The sequence below is a fragment of the Chlamydotis macqueenii genome, chromosome 22, assembly GCF_036417535.1.
Source record: "Chlamydotis macqueenii isolate bChlMac1 chromosome 22, bChlMac1.mat, whole genome shotgun sequence".
NCBI lineage: Eukaryota > Metazoa > Chordata > Aves > Otidiformes > Otididae > Chlamydotis > Chlamydotis macqueenii.
The window spans coordinates 3,030,383-3,055,691 of record NC_141577.1 but is presented as its reverse complement, the minus strand read 5'-3'; the positions used below and the strand labels follow the sequence as shown (position 1 = coordinate 3,055,691).

At 51.5% G+C, this 25,309-nt stretch overlaps 1 protein-coding gene across 1 annotated transcript; it reads left to right on the top strand.

Moving 5' to 3' along the window:
- Window positions 1-735: 735 nt before the first annotated feature.
- Window positions 736-24,239, top strand: STK40 (serine/threonine kinase 40). Its single transcript, XM_086765017.1, has 12 exons — window positions 736-842; window positions 8,310-8,422; window positions 10,444-10,563; window positions 11,541-11,626; window positions 12,123-12,266; window positions 13,269-13,496; window positions 14,315-14,367; window positions 17,367-17,482; window positions 20,661-20,805; window positions 21,143-21,262; window positions 22,190-22,274; window positions 23,089-24,239. Exons 3-12 carry the CDS (start codon window positions 10,452-10,454, stop codon window positions 23,305-23,307), a joined length of 1,308 nt encoding a protein of 435 aa, XP_086621143.1. The 5' UTR covers window positions 736-842; window positions 8,310-8,422; window positions 10,444-10,451; the 3' UTR covers window positions 23,308-24,239.
- Window positions 24,240-25,309: the final 1,070 nt, after the last annotated feature.

Below are 25,309 nucleotides of genomic sequence, written 5' to 3'. Positions count from 1 at the left end.
GTCCAGCCTGCTCCGGGACGGAGCACGCTGGCTCTCCTCCGCTGCACGCGGTTTGCTCGGCTCTGCGCCTGGGTGCCTTCAGAGCAGGGCTGCTGCTTCGCCGTCTCGCAGACAGCCCCGCGGGGGCAGACGGGGTGATTTTAAAGAGCCGACGTGTAAGAAACTGCCTGCGAATAGGCACCGCGCGTCCCCACCGCGGCCGGGGCGGCTCCCGGCGGGGTCTGCGCCGGGCCGGGAGGGTTTTGCCGAAGTCCCGTGGCTTCGGGTCCCGCTCGGGGTGAGCCCCGCGGCCGGTGTGCCGCAGGGCCTGTGCTGCCGCTGCGCGCCCGGCTGGCGGGAGCGGGGCCGGGGGCCGCACGGGCCTCGCGGCTGGCTCAGGGGCGTGGCGGGAATGCACCCGCCTCTCCTCCAATCACGGCGCCTTCGAATCTCCCGCGAGCCCACCAACCCGCTTGCTGTCCGGCGCCGGCTGGAGCGGGAGCCAATCGGCGGAGGGAATCGTCCTACTCCAGCCAATCAGCTTTTGCTTCTTGCCTCCTGCTCATCTGTACTCCTCATCCAATCAAAGTCTGCTGCAAATATCACGTCCCAGCCCCCGGGCTCTCCCCCAATCACAGCCGCCGCTGGCTCAGCCGGCCAATCAGCACCGCCGCTGCTCGGCGGTTCCGCCGCCATCTCTGCGGCGGCCGCCAGGAGGCGGGTTGGCGGCGGGGGGGCGGTGGCCGGCGGCGCGTGCGTCACTTCCGCTGTCAGGTGGCCGCCGCCGCGGAGCGGAGCGGAGGCCGCGGCCGGGCGTGGGGCTGCGGGAGGCGCCGGCGGCCGCGCCGGCCCCGGGGCCATGGGTGAGCGGGGGCGCGCGGGCGTGGGCGTAGCCGGGTCCCGGAGCCGGTCCCGCTGTGTGAAGGGGGCGCGCGGCCCGGGAAGCGCCGCCGCCGCCGCCGGCCCCGTCCGTGCGGGGCCAGGTGCTGCGGGGAAATCTCTTCGTTCGCGTTAATTCTGTGCCGGGGCCCGGCGGAGGCTTCGCCGCGTGGTCCCGGGCCGGCAGGCCGCGGCGGAGGCCGTCGGACCGGGCCGGTGGAGCCCGCCCGCTGCCGCAGCTCGGGAGGGGCCCGGCCGAGGCCTCGGGAGAGCCCGGGCTCGCCGCCCCGCCGTCCGGGCGCTCCCGGGGCCGCGGTGAGGGCCCCTCCCGGGCCGCGGCGGTGCGGAGCTCCTGCCCGCTCGGGGAAGCCTTCCCGGGGCCGGCCTGCCGGTGTACCGGCCGCCGGCCAGCCAAGGGCGGGATTTGGTGTGGCGGGATGTGCGTGCACGGCTGGGTTTTAAAGCGTCTCCTAGTCAAACCCTCTGTCATTCCTCCCCCCCCGTAACGGTGCTGGTGGGGCTTTGGGCTCTGTTGACAGCGTAGCTGGTTTTGCCCTGCCAGGCTCTGGGCTTGCCGAGGGGGCAGACAGCTTGTGTTTGGTGCCGATTTCGCTTTCAGTCCGGGCAGGAGTTTCTTAATTTAGTAGTTTCGGACCTCTGCTCTGAGGAGGAGCCTCGTGTGTCTCAGCAGTGAGTAGTTGAAGGCTGTACCTCTAAGTGAGAATGAGTAAGACCATAAAGCATTCGAGCCGGAGCTAACCTGCCCCGGCCTCCCTGTGTGAGCTCACCTGAGGAAGATAAGGAGGCATGCTTTGGGTTTCCTGCGTCCAGAGCCTGTCCCGGTTACCTGCTGGCTTTGGCCTTCGGGAGCTTCGCTGCCGCTCTACGTGAGAGCGTGAGAGGCCTCGCCCGTTGCTGTCGGAGGGAGCCCGTGGCACAGCGCCTTTGCCCCGCTGACACAAGAGGTTTGGGGCTTGTCTTCTTCCTGGCCGGCTGCGCCCTCCTGCCGTGGCTGTGAATGTGCTGCACTGGTGTGGGTGATTCAGTTCTTTGCTGGTTTAGAATCTTAATGTGTAGACTTAACATATGCTGCTGTGCATAGGCGTGCTTGGCATTTTAGGCTCCGGTTTGGGGCTGCAATCCTGTGTCCAGAGCGGGATGGAGGAGTCGGCGCAGAGGCCAGTGCGCAGTGTGGTGGGGCTGAGCTATCGGCGCCTCCGCCGCTCGCCTGCTGCGGGGCGACGGGATCCCCTCGGGGTGAAAACGACGCAAACTGGTGGAGGGTGGTCGGCTTTGCAGGGCGCCCGCAGCCGGGGTGCGGTTAACTCGCAGGACGGGGCAGAGGAAAGGCTTGCCTGCTGGCAAACAGCCCCGGGCCGCTGGCGTCCGGAGTGCAAGCCGTGTTTCCCGATGCTGGACTGTTTGTGCTACATTCTCTTTTTTTTTTTTATTGTTTCTCTGTGGCATCCACGCTGATGGCTTGGTCACATAATCGCATTACTTAAAAGCACCCTCATGTTCAGCTGCTTTTTATCCTCAGGATATTACAGAGTCATCTCCTTTTGAAACCAGACAGAGGGAAGCCTTGTAGGCACTTAGCTGCTGTTTGATTAAGGACAGCCCTCTTGATTTTTGCCTGAGCTGCCCACCGTGCGTAGCCTAAATAAGGGATGTGTTATCGGTCTGCAGAGACTCGGCAGCGCTCTGGGCTTTTACAGCGCGCGCCTCACTCGTCCCTGGGAGTTCTCCAGCTGGGAGCTCTCGCTAAACTGGAGGAGGTTCCGTGCCCGTTGTAGTTTTCTATGTGAAACAGTCTGTTTCTGTTAGGTGGTACGCATTTGTGAACTGATGATGTCTGTCGGTGTGCTTTTCATGCTACAAATGATACAACGTTAGCGTGACAGTGTATGTGGATAACTTAAATATATTTCTTTCTATCTAGTTAGGGCTAGATGAGTAGATTATCGTTAAAAACAGCAACCACACCTCACTGTAAAGAAAGTGTCAGCACGTGTGAGTCATGCGATAATCTTTGTGCGCATGAGGAAAGTCCTGCTGCAGTGGATTTAGGGAATATTAAGTGTACATAGTAACGTAAGCTATAAATGAAAAATAAAATCTTGTAATACAATACACGTCTCACCTGATGGTGATTTGGAAGGTGACGACTGCCTGACTTCACGGGAGCAGCCCGAGATCAGAAACGCACGTGCGATACTCTGCGCTGGGAGAGCGACGCAGTCTCTGGCGCTGTCGGAGCGCTGCAGTTGGATTTCCAGCCTCTTCTCCCGTGCTCTGCCCTGCTGTAGGTGCCTCTGCCGTGAGGATGTTGGGCTGGGGCGGGGATTTTTCCTGGTGGATGTGGCCTGTGCTGCGGCGTGGAAGGGTTAAGCTGAAGTTGGTGTTTATGTAACCAGACGGGGAACTCCCAGAGATGACTCCTTGGCTATCTCATGTGTTGATGCATCAGAAGGGTTTAAAGAAAGCCCAGCTTCTTGCTTGCTTGCACTGTAATTACGTTGCTGGAATCCTGCGCTTCAGAGTTTCCCTGGCTGCCATGGGGGGCCAGGAAGGAATTTGCTTTCCCTGATGTATGTCTTGGCCTTTGGAAGCCTTTTTTGTCCCTGAGAAGTTGGAGATTGGCCGCAGCTAGATGTGGGCTTTAGGCAAGGTGTCCTGGGGTCCCTTTGAGCACTACGGCATTTCAAGTGCTGGCTGTGCCTTGCTCTCATACCCAGAATTAGTCTAGCTGGCAGGTTGGGCTGAGGAAGGAGGTTTTCTGACGGGTTGGTTCAGCCGGGGCTGCCAGAGGTGCTCGTGTCTCCCGCCTTGCGAAGCGCGGCTCGCTCAGCAAGTTTATACCGTACTGGGTGCCTTCTGACAGCATGGGGGGTGCCCCAGCCCCTGGTGCCGTGCCAGTGCCTCGGGATTTTCCTTTTTCCTTTGGTCAGAGAAACTCTGCATCTCGTTTCAAGCAAACTTCTCTCTTAGGGAAGAAGCTTGAGTGAGTCTCCGTACGTTTCCAAGAAATCTCTGAGTCAGGGCTCCTCTGTTTCTGGAGAAGGCTTCCCTTTCCGGAAGAGCTCGCACAGTGCTGCGTGGATTGCACTGGTGGCTCTGAGTCATCCGACGAGCGTTTTTTATTACTACTTCTCTTACAGAACAGATAAACTTCCAAAGCCTTTGGTAAAGTTGATCTACCACAGTGCTGTACAGAGGCAGGGGAGCCCACCCCAGCTGCCCCTGCGTCGGGCTGCAGCGGCTCCTCCTTCCCACACACCTGCTTTGCTTGGGATCTGCCCGGCAAACGTTCCCTGTATTCCCCCAGCCGGTGACTCCACCGGCCTGGCTGATCCCAACTCCGCCTGTTCTCAGGGAAGCTTTTCCAATGGGAATCGAGCCTCTGTCCCTGGGAGCGCTGATGACTCGGGTCTGAGCTGTCCCTAGCTGGATTTGCCTGGGGAAGGTGTGTGGCAACTCTGGGGTTGCGGCTTCTCGCAGCGATACCGACCTGCTTGTTCCTGTGCCGGGAAGCCGGGCCGCAACTCGAGATTTTACTCTTTTAGTGTTAACGTTTGTGTAGGTTTTTAGGTCATGTCTAGCATCGCTTCTCGTGAGCTGAATTTGCCGTGAGCCAGGCTTAAATGTGAGCTTTGGTTAGTCGTGACTGGTAAGTAACGCACTGGGCAGTATTTAGGTGGGGAAAGGTGCAGGCTGATGCTGCTCATCTGAATCAAGTTTTTTAGCTTTGTTTCAGCAAAAGCTGAGGCCTGCACTGGCTGAGAGGAGAGTGGACAGGGCAAGCGGGACGAAAACTTTTGGACTGGGTCTCCAGCTTCGTCCCAAATGCTGCTGCAGTGGGTTGTGGTGGTTCCTCCATCTGAGGCGTACGAGTGCGGAGCAGTGCTGTGCTTCCCTGGGCAGCTGAGCGCCGGCGGGCCCAGCTGCAGCGCTGCCTCTTCGCAGCGGAGGTTTCGAGCCCGGTGACGAAGCCCGTGGGGAGCGGTGATTCACTTCTGTGCGCGCACCCGTGTCGGCAGGCCGCCAGCCCCGCCTGTGACTACCGCACAACCCTGTCGCGTTCCCACCTGCGGTGTTTCCAGGTCAGGAGCGACAGGCGGGTTTCGAGCGCTGGCAGCGGGGCAGCTTGGCGCCTTCGGCTGGTGGGAGCTGCTCCTGCAGCACCGGGGCTCCTTTTGATGGGTGCGAGCTCCTCGCTGAGGGAGCTAGGCCTCGGTAGCCCTGAACTTCCAGCAGCCACGGGTGGGCTCCATCATCTGCTGCCGTCCCAGAACGGCCACTGGTTCCCAGCTGCCGCTGCCTTGCTTGCAGGGGTCAGCTCACTTGAAGCAGTGTGGTAGGACACCGTCGGGATTGCCAATCAGCGTGCTACAAAATGTAAATACCAACTAACTCAGTTTGTCTCCTTCTTGCAAGATAAAACAACAGAAAGCATCGCGGAGGTTATATCAGCTGCTCCAGTGTCTTAACTGGTTTCTGTGCTGCTGAGTAATCCTGTTAATGCCCTAAAGGTACTTTTTTTTTTTTTTTTCGGTCTAGCTATTAGCTGTGGCTGCTGGACTGCAGGACCTGCTTGTTCTTTAATCTGACATGAAAAGGGCAGTTTCCTCCTCTCTTGTTTTTCTTTGTTGTTGTGCTGGGCATAACACGCAGTAGTTGGGAATTAGACAATTTCCTTAAGCTACGTAATTAAAAGACATCACATTTACATCTCCAAATTATTTGATTAATAATTCTATTAAAGTCATAGCTAGCACAGTAAGGAGCTTTAGACGCTTCTTCAGTCGGATGTTTGATACATTGCATGCATCACATTAAAGTTGTTAAGTAACGAATTTCTGGGCTAGACTTGTAACTTCATTGTCGGTGTGAGAGACCATTTGCGTTACAGATGGTGGGACAGGCAGCGGGGGCGGTTTGGTTCAGTTTGTACAGTTTGGCTTTTGGGGAGGGGGCGGTGAACCCCCCACGTCAGTATCTAGCGGCCCTGTCCCCAGGGTGGAGTTTCTAAGGGATAAGTGGTTTTGTTCTGGCTCTTTGCAGAAATGTTGGATACGCTCTTTTAAGCCTGGTCCTGCTGATGTTAAAATGATTTGGGGTTTTTTTTTTTTCAGTCTCAAGGATTGGAAAGTCCCGGCTGTCTGTGGGGCTGCCTGTTACACAGGGGTGTTGCTGCAGGGATGCTCTTTGCCCTTACGAGACTCGCCACCTCACCTCTCCTGGAAATGTTCTAAATTCTCAACTTCAGGCTATTTTAAATCTCAGCTGTGCTGCAGCGTAACCGGCTTGTGTGTGGGACTCCACTTACTGCTGATTTGCTCTCTGCTCGTTGTGTGTGAGGGGGAAATCCTTGTGCGACGCAGTAATCCCCTCTCGTGTGCTCTGAGCAAGCCTGTCCTGGGAAGGGCCAGCCGCTCCGGTGGCACTAGCGGCAGGACACGAAGAGGCAGCTCCTTTGCTGTTGGGACGCGTTAGGCGCAGGAGCAGTTACGCTGCCAGCGTCCCTGTGGATGCTGACGGGGCTCCTGCGGCCAGAGCCTCTCCAGGTGCCGGCAGCGGGGCCGGTGGGGCGGCAGGTGGCTTCAGCACACGCTGCTGGTGGGACGAGACCCCGTCTCGCTGCTGGTCACACTGGCTCTGAGCACTAAAGGCTGCTGCGGCCTCATGTTTCCGCTTACAGCCGTGGAGTCATTTTAAGCTGTCCAGTTTATTACAGCGTTTGTCTAAAACTTATTTAAAGCTTATTCTTCCAGGCTATCGCTCAGCTGTTGGTGTCTGAGCAACACCAGCTTTGTGTTGCGGGTACTTGTAGCAGTGAAGCGCCGTGAAATCAGAGCTTTGTATCAGCCCAGCCCAAGCCAGGATTAAATGAATTTGCAGGTAGAAAAAACCCCACTGGCTCGAAAGGGAAGGGGGAGCCTTGTGCTGAGATTTTTTTTTTTTCCTTAATCCCAGTCTCAAAATACCGTTCTTAGCCCTGTGCCTAGTGGATGGCGGCTCATTCTGCGGGGAGCTTGCACAGGGACCTCTGTGCCCTTTTGACCAGTTTCCTTGCTCTGACTGGGGTTACACAATGTGCAGAAAAGGGAACAACCTTCCTGCTGTTTCACAGCAGCTGCCTCCGGTTTTCTTCCCTTTGCGCCGGGGCCTTCCGTCCGACCGCCCTTCATTCCTGTCTCGGAGGAACCTGGAGTGCTCACGTGTGAACCCTCTGAGGGCTCCTGAGATTTCTGTGGGGCTCTGCTGCCTTGTGATGCAGCAGGAACCAGGGTAGGCAGTGCCGCGAGTGGCCCAGGATTGTCTTTAATAGCCAAGTACTTGTTTATGTTGGTGTTTTTCTTGCTCTCGCAAGTATTCTGCAGTGGAGCTGTGATATTTAGGTTGGTGGATGTCCTTTAAGCGACGGTAGGGCTGGGACACCTCCACTCGCTCTCAGCACGGAGACGACTCATACCGAAAGTGCTGGCTGGCCGGCGCGCGGGCTGCCCACGTGCCGTCGGCGTGGGGCTGAGCACCGTTCATCAAAGTACAGGTAGCTTCGGTAACTTGATTCGGAAAGATCTTCAGCGGTCTCTGCAGCTCCCGCCGAACCAGGTGATAGTACTGGGTTGTGTTTTAGGTGGTGGTGGAAGTTTGGTTCCCAAGTCCCAGGTGCTTCTTGTGCATTTTTCAGGTGGTCTAACTGGATACTGGCAAAGCAAACCAGCTTAGATTAACAAATGTGTACCATGCGATATCTGAGAGTTAAATTAAGCATTTGGTAGAGGTGGTGTAGATTCAGTTCTGGAGTGTCTGATTTAAATCCTAAATTTCTCCTTTTTCTTGAGACCAGATGAACCGTTAAGCAGCACTGAATTTAAGTTGAATTAGTTTGATTTTTTTTTTTTTTTTAAGAGGCCAAATGTAAATTGTAAAGAGGAATTAGCATGCAGTGGGGGTTTGATAAGAATAAAATGCCATGTATTCTTTTTCGCCTTTTGCAGAAATTGTTCTGTTCAAGTCCATTAACTCTTACCGTGATTACAAATTGCTTCCGCTGGTGAAGATTCTGTTGTGGCACTGTTGCTAACTTGATTATATTTAAGATACTGTTAAAAATAGGCAAGCTAGTGCCACGTGGTGGAGGTTAAAATGGAGAACGTGTTTGTTCCTGCTCTGAAGGTCTGTCTCGCATCACAAAGTGCCTTTTGAGATCCTTGACGCTTGTGTTTGTCTTGCTGTGCAGTGAGGGCCGTGCGTCTGTGACTCTTTGGAGACCGAACTTCAAGAGCCCTTTTATTTTCTCACGTGATATCAGGAGCTTCAGGCCTTTCCTAAGCCAATATAAACAGAGAGGTTTCAAGCTGCAGAAGTTTTGGTGCATAACACGTTATCGTAATCAAGAATAATCCAGAACCACAGCATCAAGTGTATCTCGTTTCGCATTACAGAGTCCTCGAGCTTTCGACCATCCAGCCTTCTCCAAGGTGATGACTCCTGTCTCCTGAGACGTTGGAAAACCTAGTTTGGAAGAAGAGTAAAGATACAGTTGATGCTGAACTACGTGAGTCCTCAGATTATTTTGTTTACGATAACGCCGTTTGCACCAGCGAGTCCTATCCAGCTCGGATTGCACAACGGTCATTATCTCCAAGTTTCTGTGCAGTGGGGTTTCTCCAGTGGAAACGTTACTCATACGTTTCCAGCAGGGATGAAGATGTTGCAAGGAGTGGAGAATTTTGTAAGACAGAATCAAATATTAGGTCAGGGATGCAGAATGAGCAGAGCAAGGAGCACGTGGGGCTCAGGACTTTGTTCTGCTCAATGAGCTGGGGCTGGCGACACTTCTCTGGTGGAGATCTGAACGGCTGGTGGAAGTCAGCAGTGCAGCGGTGCAAAGTCTGCTGCAAGACTCCTCTCCTTATCTCTCTTGCTGTCTCTGATCTTGGTGACAGTTACTGCTAGATGAATTAATGCAATGAGGTCACCCTTGTGTCCACGGAAAGGGTGGGACTGCCAGATGGTAAACTTCATTCAAAGTATGGTGATTTATCAGTCTTTTATGTGGTGAAATGTGGGGACTTTTTAAAAACAAATAAGTACAACCCAAAAATATTTTCCCAGTCTACTGTAATAACCTCTTAGGGAAGACTGCGTGGGCTTGGTTTTGACATGCTCAGTGTAAGAAAATGGATCTGTACTTAGTTCCTCCTCTCTCCCACCAAAAAAAAAAAAAAATCTTTGAAATGTTAGAGCACCAGCATTTAGTGTCTAGGTATTTGTGGAAGTGTTTGAAACGATTTTCCAAGAGATAAAGGTGAAGAGGTGGTGTACTAGGAGCAGAACTTCGGTTTGATGGAGCTGATTTATGCTTGCGGTGAGCACGCAGCGTGTGAAGGCTAGCCCGGCAGCAAACATAGGAGGTTCTTTTCATGCTGAAGTGAAACAAGACTTTCCTTTGGGGAGGAAGGGTTTTAGTCACAAAGGCTTGAATTTATTTCGCCCTTCAGGTGTTGGTTCTGCAATACTGCCACAAATTCCCTTTAGATTCCTGAGCAGCAGCAAAGGCATATTGGAAATCAGATTTTTTGCAATGCCCGAATAAGTCAGAGTTAGTCAAGCTTTTAGTTGTTTGTGCTGACTTGTAGTGATGCGTGGGCCTTGAATAAATACTGGGATGCAAAGCACGAGATTTGCATTTCATAAATCAAGTTGTTCTTTGCATGGAGCGGTGGTGCAAGAGGGCACACGTACTGGCACCACGGCGTTTCCCTTCATTGGAATATCCGTTAAAGGCAGGTAATAGTGTGTTCGTTAAAACAAGACATTGATTCCTGCATGTGGAGACTGAAGTGATGGGAGTTTTGTGTACTGGGCTCACATTTCAGCTGCCTTGGGTGCAGATAGGTGGAGGTGTAATAAAAAGGTTAGAGCCTAAAGAAGGAGGGGGGACTTATTTTAAAACTAAAAATACATTTTTGAAGAATTATTGTTGAATTAACTGAATCCCACGATAACGAGCATGTTTCAGTCTTCTATGCCCTTGCTGGAAAAGGTGAAAGATATTGTTAATTTTTATGGTTAGTTAGGTTTGTGCATTCTTGGCTGTTTGAGGAACAGACTTGAGCCTTCTGAGTTGCTTGGTGAGCTGCCAGTGATGCCTGGTGGGACGTCCTGCGTGAAGGAACCCACAGAAGTCCATAGGCTGAATCAGCAGGAGACATCCATACAGACAGATAACTTAAGCATTTTCTTCCCGTGTTTTTGGGGATATGTTAATTTGAAAACTTGGTTTTGCTGTAAAACAAGCTCTGATTATTTAGACTTGTTCCCACTGTGTCTCTCAAACAACTGATCTAGGAAATGTTGCTTGAATAATGAGGCTGATTTATACCTTCAAAAATGCGTTAAACCTCCAGCCCACAACTGGGCTGTCAGCAATGAGACATAGCTTTTTTGTAGAAACACAAGTAGGCAGAGACATGAGCGCATCAGTAGGTGAAAGCCTTCCAGTATGAAATAAGTGGTAGTCTAAGAAATTAACTCAGTTGCTCATCAAATGTGATCTTTTTTTTTTTTTTCAAGAGCCAAGGATGAAGCGGCGAGCATCAGACAGAGGAGCTGGGGAAACTTCTGCTAAGGCAAAAGCTCTTTGTACAGGGATTTCTGGAAATAACGCCAAGAGAGCGGGGCCTTTTATACTAGGTAAGCAGGGAGAACTTTCTTCTTCAGTTTTCAAGGTGGTTACTGATTGCAAAGCTGAAAATAAAAGGCGTTATAAAATGAGGCAAAATTAGTGTCTTACCTCAGTGCAATTCACCTGATGTAGCAAAGCAGCAGCCCTTGGAGCTTCTGCAGCTGATCAAACTAAGATTGGTGATACTAATGTAGTGTGGCAGGCATAGCTTTTAAGATAAATATATATTTTTTTTTTTTTTTTTCCTTTTTTAGACTACGTTCTTAAACTTTGCTGCTGTTAAAGAGCAAATTCATTCAGGGCGTTTTTTTGTTTAGAGCTCTGGGGAGGTGTTCAACCCTGCTTGCCTGGAATATGCTGCCAGATCAGCACATAGGCGACGTAATAATGCAGCAGTGGTCGTTGTAAGGCAGATGTGCCAAGGCAAGACCACTCTGCTGGCTTTGGAGAGCTGCTAGAATACGTTAGTTCAGAACTAATTATATAAACTGTCCAAAACGTGGTGGACTTCACAGTGGAAATTAATGGATGATCAATTGGAAGCTGATTGATTTAAACTGAAGAATGGAGGCTGTATATGAACTTGAAACTTGGACCGCTCTGCGTACCTGAGCGGTCCCTGCAGCGGTGGCAGTTGGGTTCAGAGGTGTGGTAACAGCAGTTGCCGTGGGTGTTGCTGGTAAATGTAAAAGCCCTGTGGCTCAGGCATGCAGAAATTTGAATTTCTGAAAACAGCTGTGCCACGTGTGGGCTTTTGTTAAAGGCTTCTCCAGTGAACAAATGATACATTGTCCAAAAAGGTTTCAGAGTTCAATACCTTTTTTTTTTCTTTAACTGCACTTCCACAAGTTACAATCTAATCTCCTAAAAAAAGGAACTTGGTTCAGAGTAACGTAAACTGCATGACACTAGCATACTGATGTAACCCCACATTAGTCATTGCTGCTTAAAGGAAAACAAGTCTGTTTTTGCTTTGTGCTGTTAGGTCCACGTTTAGGTAACTCCCCTGTGCCAAGTATTGTTCAGTGTTTGGCAAGAAAGGATGGGACAGATGACTTTTATCAGCTAAAGGTAAGCGAATTGCAGGGCTTCCAGATCTTCAGGGCTCTCGAGCTCTCGCGACCCAAGTGTGCGTACCAGCAGCGTGTGGTGTGGGCTGAACCGGTGCACTGTTGGAAATGGCTGCTGGAACTTCCCCTTGGCGGGGCAGTTCTGCCAGGTGTAGACCTGGTGCCCAGATTGGCCCTGAGGTGAGGCCTCTGTGGCTGCTCTGCTGCTCTCGTGGAGCCCTCTCATCTGCTCCGCTGTGCCTGAAATGGGGATGGATCCAGTGGGAAAAATTACCAGGGATATTTGCAAAAAGCCACCTGAGCAGCTTTTCTGTGTTAATCAAGCTCGTGCTACGCATTCTGCACAGGTGTTAGCTCACACAGGTTTGTGGCAGGTGTGCACGCATCAGAGCAATTACAGCAACTGTTAAACATGTGTCAGTATCTAAAATGTGAGAGGGGTTTGCGGTGTTTGGGTTTTTCTGGGAGCTGTAAAGGTCTTTTCCCTTTTCCTGAAGATTCTCACCTTAGAAGAAAGGGGTGACAAAGGAGTAGAAACCCAGGAGGAACGACAGGGCAAGATGCTGCTGCACACAGAGTATTCTCTCCTTTCCCTGCTCCACAACCAGGAAGGAGTGGTTCATCATCATGGGCTCTTCCAGGTACCGCTGGTCACCGTCCAGGTTTGGGGAATGCCGGTAACTGCTATTGGCTTGAGCTGCTTTTGTTTAACGCACAGTTCGTGCTGACCCTGTTTTGTGTGTAAAGAATTACCAGCACACCACTGAGGTTAACTGGTTCAAACAAGCAAGTTTGTGGCAAGGATGTTTGAGAGTTAAGTGGGATGTAATAGGGTTTGGGATTTGGGAAAGGTGAGAACATTCAAAGACGGGACAGGTGCTCAGCAGCGTCCCCTTCAAGTAGGAAAATAGCTGCTTCACTGGCAGATTAATTTGTTCCCATAGAGCACCCTTCAGAACTGCATTTATGCTTTTCAGTCTCCACTGTTTTATGATGACTTGTAAGAGGGGACAAATTGCCAAGAAACTGTTTCAGCAAGTTAAACTGGTCAGCGTGCTGATCGGTGCCTCACAGTTGTGAACTGCGCCCCTCACACCTTCAGAGCTGTTTGTGGATGTGATGGGCCGATAGGAATTCCTGGTTGGGATGTTGGTATTGCCTTGCTTGCTGGTTAAATTTTGTCAACAGACTTTTCACTTGAAAAAGTATTTCATTTTTCACTATATCTTAAGGAAGCCAAATGTCCAATTCAGCTGTGTCCTGTTTAATGGTGTGGAAGAACTGCTAATTGTTTCTGAAGATTGCTGTTCTTCTCATTAATAATGTGTGGGATCCCTAGTCTGTACCACTGCGGAGTTTTCTAGGTTTTATCTCAAGATGTCTGTGTGTATGTAAACCGTATCAGTGCTGACACAGGCATGCAGTCAAACAGCACAGACTTTCTCTGCCTTCTTTAAGTAGAGATCATGTATTTTTAAATTTTTTTTTTTTAATCTCAACTTAGGGCAGAAATCAAGCACTATGATCATATTTAGTTATTTTGAGAGCACCATGTAGTTATTTATTCTTTAGTCCTCTGTATGTAAGTACGTGTGCCCAGACAGCTTCCCTGAACTCTTGCTCATGTGTTTGCCTCCCTGTAGGACCGGGCCTGTGAAATTATAGAAGATCTAGAAGCCAATAGAATGGTCAGAAAAATGAAGAAGCGCATTTGTCTTGTGTTAGACTGTCTCTGTGCTCATGATTTCAGCGACAAAACAGCAGACTTGATTAATCTGCAGCATTATGTCATTAAAGAGAAGAGACTGAGTGAGCGGGAGACGGTAGTGATATTTTATGACGTGGTACGAGTGGTAGAAGCATTACATAAGGTAAGATCTTTGTTATCCCTTTCAGTGCTGGAAGGCTGTTTTCCCACGTTAGTACAATAGATGTTTTAAAACTTCCTTGTGCAGCAGTGGCAAGGTTGCAGAGGATGAATGTTTCAGCTGTTTCCCCATAAGTGTTCTGCATAAAGCCTCATGCCCAGAGCCATGCAAGAGCATTCCCTTCCCCTCCCCTCAAGTTTCTGGATGATAACATAGCATTTGTTGACTGTGGAGAGGGGCCAGCTGGACTAAATGCAGATCAGGTGAACTGCAGTGTTACTGGCCTCAGAAAGGGGTGGTTGAAGAGGAGAGCAGAGGCTAATCAAATGCAGGAAACACTTCAAGCTATTTCCTCTTAAAGCAAAATAAATCACAATGTAAGAATTTATTTCTGAGATCAGAACCTCAAGCTGCAGGTTTGAGATCAACGAACGAGAAATTATTGTAACAAAAAGAGTTTCTGCCGATGTTTGACTTCTTCCCCTGTGACAAGGGACACCCTTCTTTCCTTGGCAGAAGAGTGACCATGTATCTTCTGAGGAAATGCTCATCTTATTGGTCTTACTGAGCCTGGGCACTTAAGTTTCAGGACTCTTAGTTTCAGTCAAGTCTGTCTGTGTTCAAAGTAGCAAATGTGCTTGTTCTGTCCCTCTCACCAGAATCAAATATGAAGGGAGCAAAGTAGCCAGGATGCAACCTGACTTGAAACCTTGATCTAGGGTATTTCTGAGAATGAAGATTACATTATTTCAAAAAATACTTAGTGCTTTTTTTCAAGTATCAAACTGGTATTTCTGTAACAAATATGCTATATTTTACAGAAAAATATTGTGCACAGAGACTTGAAGCTAGGAAACATGGTGCTAAACAAAAGGTAAGTCTACTGCAGAGCTGCCCTTCTGGCAACGGCAGAACAGCAGCTTTCTTCCCTGAAGCAATTTCTGTTAGAAACACAAATGAAGGCAGCACTTGTTGAGAGTGCTCTCGTGTGTGACGGGTGAGGGAAATGGAAGCAGGCTGTGCAAAAATACAAATCCGGTTTGAAGTTACAAGTTAATCTCTAAAAACTAATTTAGCCCAACCTAGGTAATTCACTCTTCCACCAAGCTTAGTAATGCCATATCAGCACTTCTTTTTTGATTCTAACCTCTGAAAACTAAATTTTATAGTAATTCAGAAACCTGCACGAGAAATACTTATTGTGTATATATATTTAAAAAAATGTGGTCAGTAGTTCTGTTGACATGAGTCACTTTCCATTGTGCTAAAGGAATTCCCAAGGCTGCAGTCTGTACTAGAATCACAGCAGTGTTACATCTTCGACCGTTGCACTGCTGTGTTTTTGCTAGCAGTAAAACATTTACTTATCTAAACAAAAGTTCTTCTGTCTAGTCTGTGTTTGTGCTTGAAACAGCATCCTTCTTCCCGTTAGCTGGTTTGATGCGAGCCTCGGTTTATCATGCACTGATGTCCAGCTCGTCCTGGATGCTGTGCAGGCACAGGAGGGAGCAGCCCTCCCAGAGCAGAGCGAGCAGCATCCGTGGGGCATGAGTTCAGCACGAGTGAGAGGCAGCTGGTGGTGGTGTGGGCTCGGCTTGGTGGCTCCTTGCAGTTTTTAGTTGTCTTGGCTTATGTAGTTATTTAGTTGGCAAGCTAGTTCCAGTTCAGATGCTCTTCTGTGTCCTTCAGTATCACATTACTGGCTAAATATTTTGCACTAAGAATGAGTGGAATTCATTGTCTTTTCACACTGTCTGGTTTTCTGTGGAATGAATAAAAAACTGGAAGGCTTTAGGTCTGCAGGCTTCCAGAATCTGGACAAAGCATGCAGGTTCACTGTGGTCACAGCTTGCCTTTTTCTCCTCCCTAATACTGGTTTCTTTCAAACAGATTTTACCTACTGAGGAACTTCTTGGTTCCACGCACACAGTGGTTTTCAGGGCCACCTGTAAACTGTTTTAAGTTGTTTCTGCAGAGCTGCTTTAAGATAAATCTCTTATCTTCTGCTTGCTTCTTTGATTCTCCTTCTTGCTAGGAAGAAGCAGAGAAAGGTTGCTGCTTTAGAGGATCCTCCTAGAGCTTCCCTTCTTTTCTGGGCAAAGTGTGCGGTGGAGCACCCCGCTGACAGAGCTGCACAAGGGGCCCCCGCTAGCAGAAAGGGGGAGGTGTCTGAAGCTTTGTGAACACACTTGCCAAAGTAATTCTTTGTATTACACGCTATGGTTTTGCTTTTTACGAGCAAGGCTATCAGCTTTGAGGAAAAACTGTAGCCTCTACAGCAGTGAGTCATTTGAAAGGGTGGGTGAGGCATAAGAATAGATCACCATGGAGAGGACCAGTCATTTGGGCTGATCAGAAATGTTTGTTCTGTTCCAGCCGTGCTCACAAAAGAGCCAGGTCTTTTCTACGGGTGAGGGAGTGAAGGTCACTACGTATCAGTGCAGAGTCCTAAGCGTTACACCCTGGGCTAATGAAGATCCCTCAGACATTGTGCCCTGCAAGACGTGGACGTTAAAGCCTTGAAGGTTTCCAATTAGCCAGTGCAGTAGTTGGATGATTACAGATTAGATCAAATTTCAGTGACTAAATAAAACCGAGCAACCCCGAACATTTTAGTGTCCTTTAGAACACTTAGTCTTTTAAATCTTTAACAAATCCTGCAGATTGTTATTCAGCCAGGGAAGTCTCTTGACAGTTGAAGCTAACACTTCTTAAACACAGGTCTGTCTGCCTTAATAATCAGCTCTTCGTTGCCAACCCACGCTTGGTTTTATTTCACTTGTCTGTTAGATAGGCTGGAAATATTTCTTGGTTATTTTGACTGACTTAATTCATGTTCTCAGGCTGTAGTTGTGTAATACGTTTCAAGGATACAGAATTCTTCTAGACAGCGTTCTTCTGCTCAGTCCTTTAAGTACATTAAAATCTGAAGTACCCAAGTGATGTGGAAGATTTAATGTGGTAGGAATTTTGTAATGAGCTCGCTTTGCCTGGAAAAAATCATTAACTGGAGCTGCCAATACCATAGGGAAGTAGGAATATCTTAATGGAGAAGTTGTGTGTGCCTGCAGTTCTCACCTTTTCTTCAGTACTGAAATGCAGGAGGTTTTTTGGATGTTGATTAGACTTCCTCTGTTCTGTGTACTTGCGTGTGAAGAACAGTCCTGCAGATCAGGTAAAACTGCCAGATTCCTGCTGTGGGACTGTTGGGTAACGCAAAAGTGGTTAAACTGAATCTGATCAAAGGTCCTGTGGCTCATCTGCTAGTGACACATAAGCAAACAGTGCACGGAGGGCAGGCATGGGGGAGTCCTTCTGGAGGTATTTTCACCCCGCTTCCAGAAAATGTTGTGTGGAGAAGATGCCTGTAGAGATGGTAGTTGGGAAGCGTAGGGGAGAATCAGCTGTTAAAATAAACTTTTGCTTTCTTAACACTCACACCCTACGATGGTCAGCAAGCACAAAAGTGCAAATCCTGGTGTTGCTGATGCCTGCAGGGTGCTGTGCTGCTGGCCAGGACGCTCCCAGGGAGGCTGACCGAAACGTGCCGGTGTGGCTGCAAGGTGGGCAGGTGATGTGAGCACTCCGTGCTTACAGCTGCTTTTACATGTGCTGCTCAAGTTGAATGTAGGTGCTGTCCGTAGCTGTAAAATGGATTCTCTTATTCCTTCTGTAAGGAGCTTGCAAGCTGTGCTGACACACGTGGAATCCCTCCCCGTCAAGATGGAGCTGGTCTTGCAGCTCCACTTGTCTTCAAGCTTCCCAAAAAGCCCTGCAGACACCCACCTCTGTTTTGGTGTTAACTTCCTCTGTCTGTGCTCTTTGGCTCGTGCAGGATGCCCCATGACACTGATATCTTCTGGTTCTCCCCAGGACTCATCGAATAACCATAACAAACTTCTGTCTTGGAAAGCACCTCGTGAGTGAAGATGACCTGCTGAAAGACCAGCGAGGGAGCCCTGCCTACATCAGCCCAGATGTGCTTAGCGGTAGGCAGTCTCCTTCAGCCTTCAGTGGGAGCTCACAGCCCCCACAATTAGTGCTCGTTTGATTTGTTTGTGACTCTTGACATTAAAGGAAAACCACCTCGTTCTGTTCCCATGTGTAACTTGCCTTCTGTGAGAGCCTCTTAGTCCAGTTATGAGACTTGCTTTGTTTTTTCCAGCTGGGAAAGTATGGAGGGAATGAGCGACTGTAACTTTTTTCTTAAGGCTAGTCTCAACTTCAAAGCTAATTAAAAGCTCCCTGTCTGTTCCTAAATAAGTCCAACTGCAGACAAGATGTTCCGTTTCCCATGTCTGAATCTTGTTCCTGAGGCTTCACTTAATCTGTAGGTAAATCCCTGGGCCTGAGAGGCAACCGGTCCAAATCCCACCATGATGTCAGTTTATTCCAGGCCGTACACCGAGAGGAGCAGTTCCTGCAGCTGCTGCTGCTTCCAGAAGGGATCTATTGACCCTCTGGGCAGCTTCTGGTCTGACTTGAGAGGAGTTACTTAAAAAAAGGAATGAGGACAGCAGGCCAGACGAGCAGTCCATTTGAGCTGTGTCTTGCCTCCAGAAGCCTGGCCTGTGCCTTGTCTCCGGGAGAGGCCTTAAGCAGAAGTCTGGCAAAGAACAGTTTTCTCTGATTCTCTCTTACCTTTTAACTGTTTCCAGTGCATGGAACTTTCAGAAACAGATGTGGCTTCTGTTTCAGTTGCTTCAGGAGGTTTCTCTTCAATGAACTGCCTGCTACTGTGCCAGCTTTTGTGCTGGCAATCACTGAGGAGGCAGTGATTGTCCTGCTTGTCAGCGTCGTGACGAAGGCATCGTTTTGGGATTTTTATTTTTTTTTTTCTCATCCAGGTGGGCTGGACTAGTGTTGAAGGGTGCGTTTACAGCTGGGACTGTACACCTGAAGCATCTCTGTGTAGACTCCAGCTACCGTTCGTTAGCTCCTGTTGTGGAGTATTCCTTGTAAGCAAAGATAAAATTCTGTTTGGATGGAGCTGAACTGCAGGATGCAGTCCCAGATCACCCCTAAAGCATCCCACCCGCTAAGGGTTATCCATCTGCAGGGCCGAGCTAGCATTAAGACCGTGGGAGACTGCCTAAAACTTTGGACAGAGCGTCATCAGCACCAACTGTTTACTGGACTCCTCAGCACCACGCTGGGCAGCACCGCTTGCGTGAAAGCCAGCGTGAAAGCCAGAACCCTTGCCAGTCTATCACGTTTGTTTATGTGAGAAGAAGGTCTAGAACCCTGAGAACACCTGTAAAGGTTCGAGTTAGTCATTTATGATATCCCGAGCTATTCTGTGTCAGAAATGCCCTCAGAGGGAGCTGGTCTTGACATTTCCACACCCAGTGGGCTCCCCTCAGTAAGTTTGTTGTCAGGTTTGCAGGCAGCAGGAGTAAATGTAGCTGAGTGCTTCCAACGTGATCTTCCAGGCAGGTTTGAGGCTGCTTCCCTCCTGGGCAGGGCTAAGCCAGGAAGAGAGCAGAGGCAGGCAGGGAGGTGGAATGGGGTTTTTTTTGCAGGCCTTTCCTGTTCTGCAGGATATCCTGAGGCCCCTGTAACCAGATGGATGATGAGAGCCAACTTCTCTGCAGGAGCTTGGAGCAGTTGCAGCTCAAGTGGCTGGTGTCTGGTAAAGGCCGCGTGGAGCTGCTCCTTCCTGCTCGTCCGGGTACCACTGTGTCCTGGACTTCAGCCTCGTTACCCTCCCTGCCCGCACAGCGTGGCTGCAAGCGCCCACGTTTCCTCTGACGGCTCCCTTGTTGGTGGATTGAGTGGCCTGTCTGTAGGCCGCACACGCAAGGTGCTGAGCAGGCTGCGTTTGACTCCTGGCAGCTGAGGCTGCTCAGGCCCCTGTCTGAGCAAGCTCAGTTACTGCTCTGCATCTGGCACGGCACCACCTGGACTGACCGTCGCGTGCAGCCGCGCTGCGCTCGCTCTGACGTCTCTGCGAGTAGCCCTTCCTCGCGCCGTGTCTGCGCAGCCTGGTCCCGTGCTCTTGAAAGCGCTCTTCCAAAATGACTCAGTCTGCAGTCTCCCTCCAAGCATCGAGGGAAAAGTTAGTTAAGGACATTCCAGACTTCACCACCACCTTCAGACTCTGAGCATCCCTCAGAGCTCATGCTCCTGTGCAAGAGGAAGCTAAAACGCCCAAAGAATTAATCATTGTTTCAGGTTTCCAGAAGAAGCTGTCTTCTGCTAAGAGATGGCTTGCGTTTTATGGCTGCTGAAATGTCACAGCAGGAAAAGCTGGAGGAGGAGGGAGAGGTGCCTTTTTTTGAGCATATAAAGCAAAGAATAATTGGTACAAATAACAACTGCTGCAGCAGTGACTCACTGCGTGAGTCAGAGGAAGTCATTCCCTCGGTCCTATGCCGTGGTAGAGCACTGGAGTTCGGTGTTTTGCCCCTCGTGCTGCTGTTTGTTGATTCATTGTGTGATTGAAGGGGCTTTAAAGCAACGTTTCCATCAAGCGGCTCCTAGGGCGTGCTGGGGCAGCAGCAGCTTTTAGGAATGCTTCTGCACCTTCCTGTGCCCTCCACGGCTTCCCAGCAGGCTCCAGTGGCCGTGCGCCGGATCTGTCCCGGAGGCAGAGTCCCATCTCGATGGGCTCCGTCTGAGCCGGGTGTGGAGAGTCTTAATCTGCGCTTCCACGCAAGTCTCCAGGGCAGCCGGGGTGCTGAGGCTGGTGTTAATCTTGGGCCACCCTTCACGTGAGGGACACTCACTCTTCTCGGGGTTTCTCTCCTGCCTCCCTGTGCTGTGTGCTCGCCAGTCCTTAAGTTCTCTCCCTCTTTGCCTCAGACTCGCAGGCGGTGACAGCCTGCGGGGATGGTGAAGGGGAGCGAAGTGTCAAATCCAGCGCAGTACACAGTTGTTCCCATTACTTGATGCTCTCAGGTCACGTCAAGACCATTCCACAGGGACAGCCCTGCTGTGTAGGGAAAGGGGAGACATCTGTGTGGAGATGACTGATTTGCTTATTTGCAGAGGATGCAGCTTTGAAAGAGGTCCTTGGTGTCTTGTGGTAGGAAGTCTTGAGCATTTTGATTAATGCCTAGGAAAAAAGGAGCATACGAGGAGGTTCCTTCAGTGCCTTTGCTGCTGGTGGTGAGCTGCAGAGGTGAGCAGTGTTGTAAAGCCTGTTGCTTTTGTTTCTCCTTGCAGGACGGCCGTACCGTGGAAAACCCAGTGACATGTGGGCGTTGGGTGTGGTGCTCTTCACCATGCTCTATGGCCAGTTCCCCTTCTACGACAGCGTACCTCAGGAGCTTTTCCGCAAAATCAAGGCTGCAGAGTACACCATCCCTGAGTAAGTACAGCCTGTCCCGGAGGCTGTTCTCTTGGTGCCTGTGCGGGCGGTGCTCTGGGCCTTACTGGGACAGCCGGAGCTGGAGGGGCTTCACTCGAAACCCCCGCGGGTCACAGCGGTACTGAGAACAAAGGCTGTATGACGCCAAGGAAGCAGTAGGAGAGCTGGGACGTCTTGTGCAAAGGTGAGAAAGGCCCTGTGCTGCAGGGACAGGGAATCAACCTCCTTGTTAATTCTGGGGTGGCTCCTCTGGTTCCTTACCTGTGCTCCCAGCACGTCCTGCTGCTGCCGCCGCCCACCTCGGGCGCTTGGGCTCACCGCGCGTTCTCTTCCCCAGGGATGGACGAGTCTCGGAAAACACTGTGTGCTTGATCCGAAAACTGCTGGTCTTGGATCCGCAGCAGCGTCTGACGGCTTCTGAAGTGCTGGATTCTCTCAGCTCCATCATAGCATCGTGGTATGTGCAAGAGGAGAGAGATATGGCGTCTCGGCTGCCGGCTGTGTTATTCCAGCTGTGGCCAGCAGACCGCTGCCAAACAGGACACCAGAGGAGGATCTGTGAGAGCTGCAAAAAGCTTTTAATCCCGTGTCTCAGCCACTGGTGTCTGCTGGTGGATACAGCCGGAGGGGGCTGTACAAATGCTCGTCGTTGCGACCGAGGTTGGAGTCTGTAAAGCAGTAACATTGCTGCTGTGCCCCCTCACGCTGCTTGGTTTTGATTTTAAAGAAAGTCTAATGGTCAGGAATATCTTGCATGGAGAAACAGATGCAGCCAGACATAGACGCTTCCTGCAAGCTTGTAATTAGTGCTGCATTATCTGTTAGAGATAATGAGATCTCTAGAGGGGAAGAGCAGGAGATGTCACTACAGGTGAGAACACTACACGTGCAGGGTGGGGATGCCTTTGGAAGGTAAATCTGACTCCAGGACTGGCATGAACCAACTGGGATGAGATTCCAGTAGCACACTCCAGCAGGAACGGATCCTGGCGGTGTTTGCTCAGGGCAGCCCTCTCTTGTCAGCCCCGTGACCTTCTGTCTGTGCTGCACAGCATGCCCGGGCAAAGTTCTCCTGCTGCTTTCTGAGTCAGCAGCGAAGTCTGTGATTTTTGGAGCTGTGGCTGTTTTCTCTCCTACCTATGCAAGAGTTAGAGTTCCACATCCTGTTTGGGGGGAAAAAAAAAAAAAGCAGCTCTGAGGATTAAAACATGACTTTATATCAGGGAAACTGAATAGCATTCTTCAGCGGCTGGTGTAGCATCCAGACAGCGCTGTGCCACGCTCTGGTGTCCAGCCGGGCAGGGCCACCCTGGCCAGGGTGCTGGGTGAAGGTGGGCGAGGCGGGGCTGTGCTCTGGGTCCCTGACGCCGTGCTCTGCCCGCAGGCAGTCCATGTCCTCGCTGAGCGGCCCTCTGCAAGTGGTGCCAGACATCGATGACCAAGTGGCTAACCACGAAAACCCCCAGGAGGTAGGTTTTCCTGCTTTCCTTCCCGCAGAGCTGCTTTTCTGTGCCCCTGCGCCAGGTCTGGCTGTAATGGGCAGAGATGTGAGCCCCAGCTCATGGCCCTCGGACTGGCGAGGGGAGGGCGGTGAGGACCCGGCTGCGGCCGCTGCTCTGCGAGGCAGCCGTGTCCGTTGCCGTCTTGAGCAGCGGAAGGAAAGGCTCACGCTGCTGGGACTGGGAGGCACATCCAGCTGGCTGTGCTGCCGGGAAGTGAAGTCACCAGCCCCAGCGCCGGCTGAGGGGCTGCTCGCTCCTCTCTGAGCAGCGCTCCCTCCCTCACACGCAGCTGAGAGCTCCCCTGCGCTGGGAGAGCTGGGAAGGGGTGGCAGTGTTGGCTCATGCTCCCCGGTGAGTTCTGCAATGGGAGCAAACGTTCTGTTTTCTTGCCAACGTATTTTGTGTTGGAAGCGGTGGCCGGTGACCTCACTGCCTGGGGACGGCCTTGTAGGAGCTGTTGCCTGTGATGCTGCAGCTGGTGTTGCCGTCAGAAATCCCTCCGCTGGGCTCGGGGAGGTGCGAGAGCTGCGGTCAAACGGCTGCAGCCCCTGAATATCTGGCGGGGTTGGGATGAGCTGCGGCAGGACAGAGCCACTGAGGGTTCCAGACCTCTGGTCCTGGTGGCACTGGTGACTCATGGGGAGTCCTGCCTGTACGCCTGGCAGCAGGTCCAGTTCTTGCAGTAAGACTCCAGTTATCCCGTATAGCTCAGGACCGTCGGAGGCGGGGCTGTGGGACCCTTGCCTGTTGCTGTGGCTCTGACAGGGTGGTTCTTCTGCAGGTGAAGGTGACGGAGGAGTGCTCGCAGTACGAGTTTGAGAACTACATGAGGCAGCAGCTGCTCTTGGCTGAGGAGAAGAACACCTTGCATGAGGCCAAGAGCTTCCTACAGAAACGGCAGTTTGGGAACATCCCCCCAGTGCGACGCCTCGGCCACGACGCCCAGCCCATGAACCCTTTGGACGCGGCGATCCTGGCCCAGAGGTACCTTCGGAAGTAGCTTCCCACACACCCGAGAGCACAAGCACCATCCTGCAGTCTGCCTTTCACGTCGCCTACTACAGCTCAACAGCAATACCGGTGTCCCGCGATGGAGAGAAATGTAGCAATTCTTCTGAGCTCTGTTCGGGGACACGCTCTCGCACTCGCTCTGGAGGGAGAAGACTTTTTCAAAAGCTAGTTTTGGAAGCAGCAACCTCTTGGCATCTTCTGGAATCTGTTTTTTAAATCGAAGCCTAGATGACTAATCTGCTTTTAATCATGACTGTAATCTACCTCTCTTGTCTTTTTAACCATGCTGTTCTCTGGATCGAGCAAAGCCTGTGGGAAAGGAGAAGACTACCAAGGGTGAAGCTGGTTTGCTGGCACAAGAGTTGCAGCTGTGCCGTACGGAGAGCTGGCTGATTGCATTTGCTCCATATGGTTTGAATAAGCTTAGATTTATCGGGGTTTCTCAAAAGGAAGAATTTCTTGAAACCTCCCACTTCCCTTCATCTGCATCAAATCTTTCTTTGTCCTTAGCGTGCCACCTGGTCTGGCTGTGTTGTCTAACCCTGGGTGGCCGTGAGTGGGCTGCAGCACGCCGAGGCCTTCGTGAGCGGCACAAACCGCTGCCCGCTTACCCGGCGTGACCGGGAGCGCCCGGAGAGCCCGGCTGCCGCTGCGGGCCATCGCTGCAAAGATCGGATCTCGTCCACGGTTCAAAGATTTTGCAGGACTTGGCCCAGCGTGGCCTCTGACCTCTTTCCCACCTTTCACTGATCCTTTTAGTTTCGTAAGGATTTATGATTTAATCTTATTTTTCAGTAGCTTATCTGAGGTGCGGTTAAAATTGCATTAATTCTGATTTAGTATTTTCACACTTCAGTTGTGGTACAGATATAATATATGAGTTACAATGTGAAAAAGCTTCCCAAAATAATCTGCCTAGAATTAGGAAGGGGCTGGCTGAAGTCTCTACTGTATTTGTTCTCTAGCTTATCTTGCCATCCCAGCCTCGCCACGCAAACCTGGGGCCGCCTCCGCTGTCCCCGTGCGGTGCTGGGGCGGGAGGAGGACAAGGACGTCCCGCTTTGTCACCCGGCGCCACTGGAAGAGCGGTTGCCTGTGCTGAGAACGGGAACGATTGTTTCTGAGCCTCATTTTGTGAACTGGATGCCTGTCTTGCCAGATGAACTGTTCTCACACAGAGGTCCCAGTGCTCCCAGTGCCCTGCTCGAGGTGACGGCTCTCTGCCTGCCTCCTTCCCCTGCTCCCAGCTGCTCCTCGCCCTCTCCGGCCAGCCTGGGCCCGAGGAAACGTGTGAGCAGGGCTGGGAAAGGCTCCTGTGGCCTCGGCCGCAGGGGCTGGCCCCGCTTTTTGGGGCGGCAGCTCTACCACCCCGGCCCGTGCGGGCAGGGGGCGAGTAGCAGATGGTCGTGGTGCGTGGCTGCCTTCTCCTGCCCCGGGCCGGAGCAGCGGACTGCACCTGGCCTGGGCCAGCCCCGGGGCGGCTGTGGGCGCAGGGGGGTGGGCTGGAGCTCCGTGGCGGTGTCGGGCATTAGGTCCTGCTTGCCGCGCGGCAGCGGGCAGGCAGGGAATTGTGAACACTAATACAGTCTAGAACGGTTGCACCAACCCCAGCCAGCTGAGCCAGTAGCCTCAAGTCTTAGCCTTATTTATTTTAAACGTGGTCGGTCTGTCCCGGCACCCCCCCGCCTGTGCCCATCGCCCCCCTGTGCCACCAGCAGCAGAGCAGGGACCCCCCCCAGCCCCTGCACACCCCCGGGGCCTGGACCCAGCTGCTTGTCTCCTGTCTTGCTCCCACCTCTCTATTTTTATTTTTTTTCCCCCAAAGTTAAAGCAATATTCTGAGGACTCTGCGAGGCTGTATCATACCCAGTATTCCCGCACACCGTTCGTCACCAGTACGTCACACTTGTATCAAAGCAAACTGGAAGAGGGGGCGCGGGGAGGGCAGGTGGAGGTGGAGGGGCCGTGCTGTGGGAAGGAGCCTGGTGTAA

Bases quoted from the DNA above. Each gene is read 5' to 3' on its own strand.
- STK40 (XM_086765017.1), top strand. From the start codon at position 10,452: ATGAAGCGGCGAGCATCAGACAGAGGAGCTGGGGAAACTTCTGCTAAG. The intron at 12,267-13,268 runs GTACCGCTGGTC...GCCTCCCTGTAG, and splicing joins ATCATCATGGGCTCTTCCAG to GACCGGGCCTGTGAAATTAT. The intron at 14,368-17,366 runs GTAAGTCTACTG...GGTTCTCCCCAG, and splicing joins AACATGGTGCTAAACAAAAG to GACTCATCGAATAACCATAA.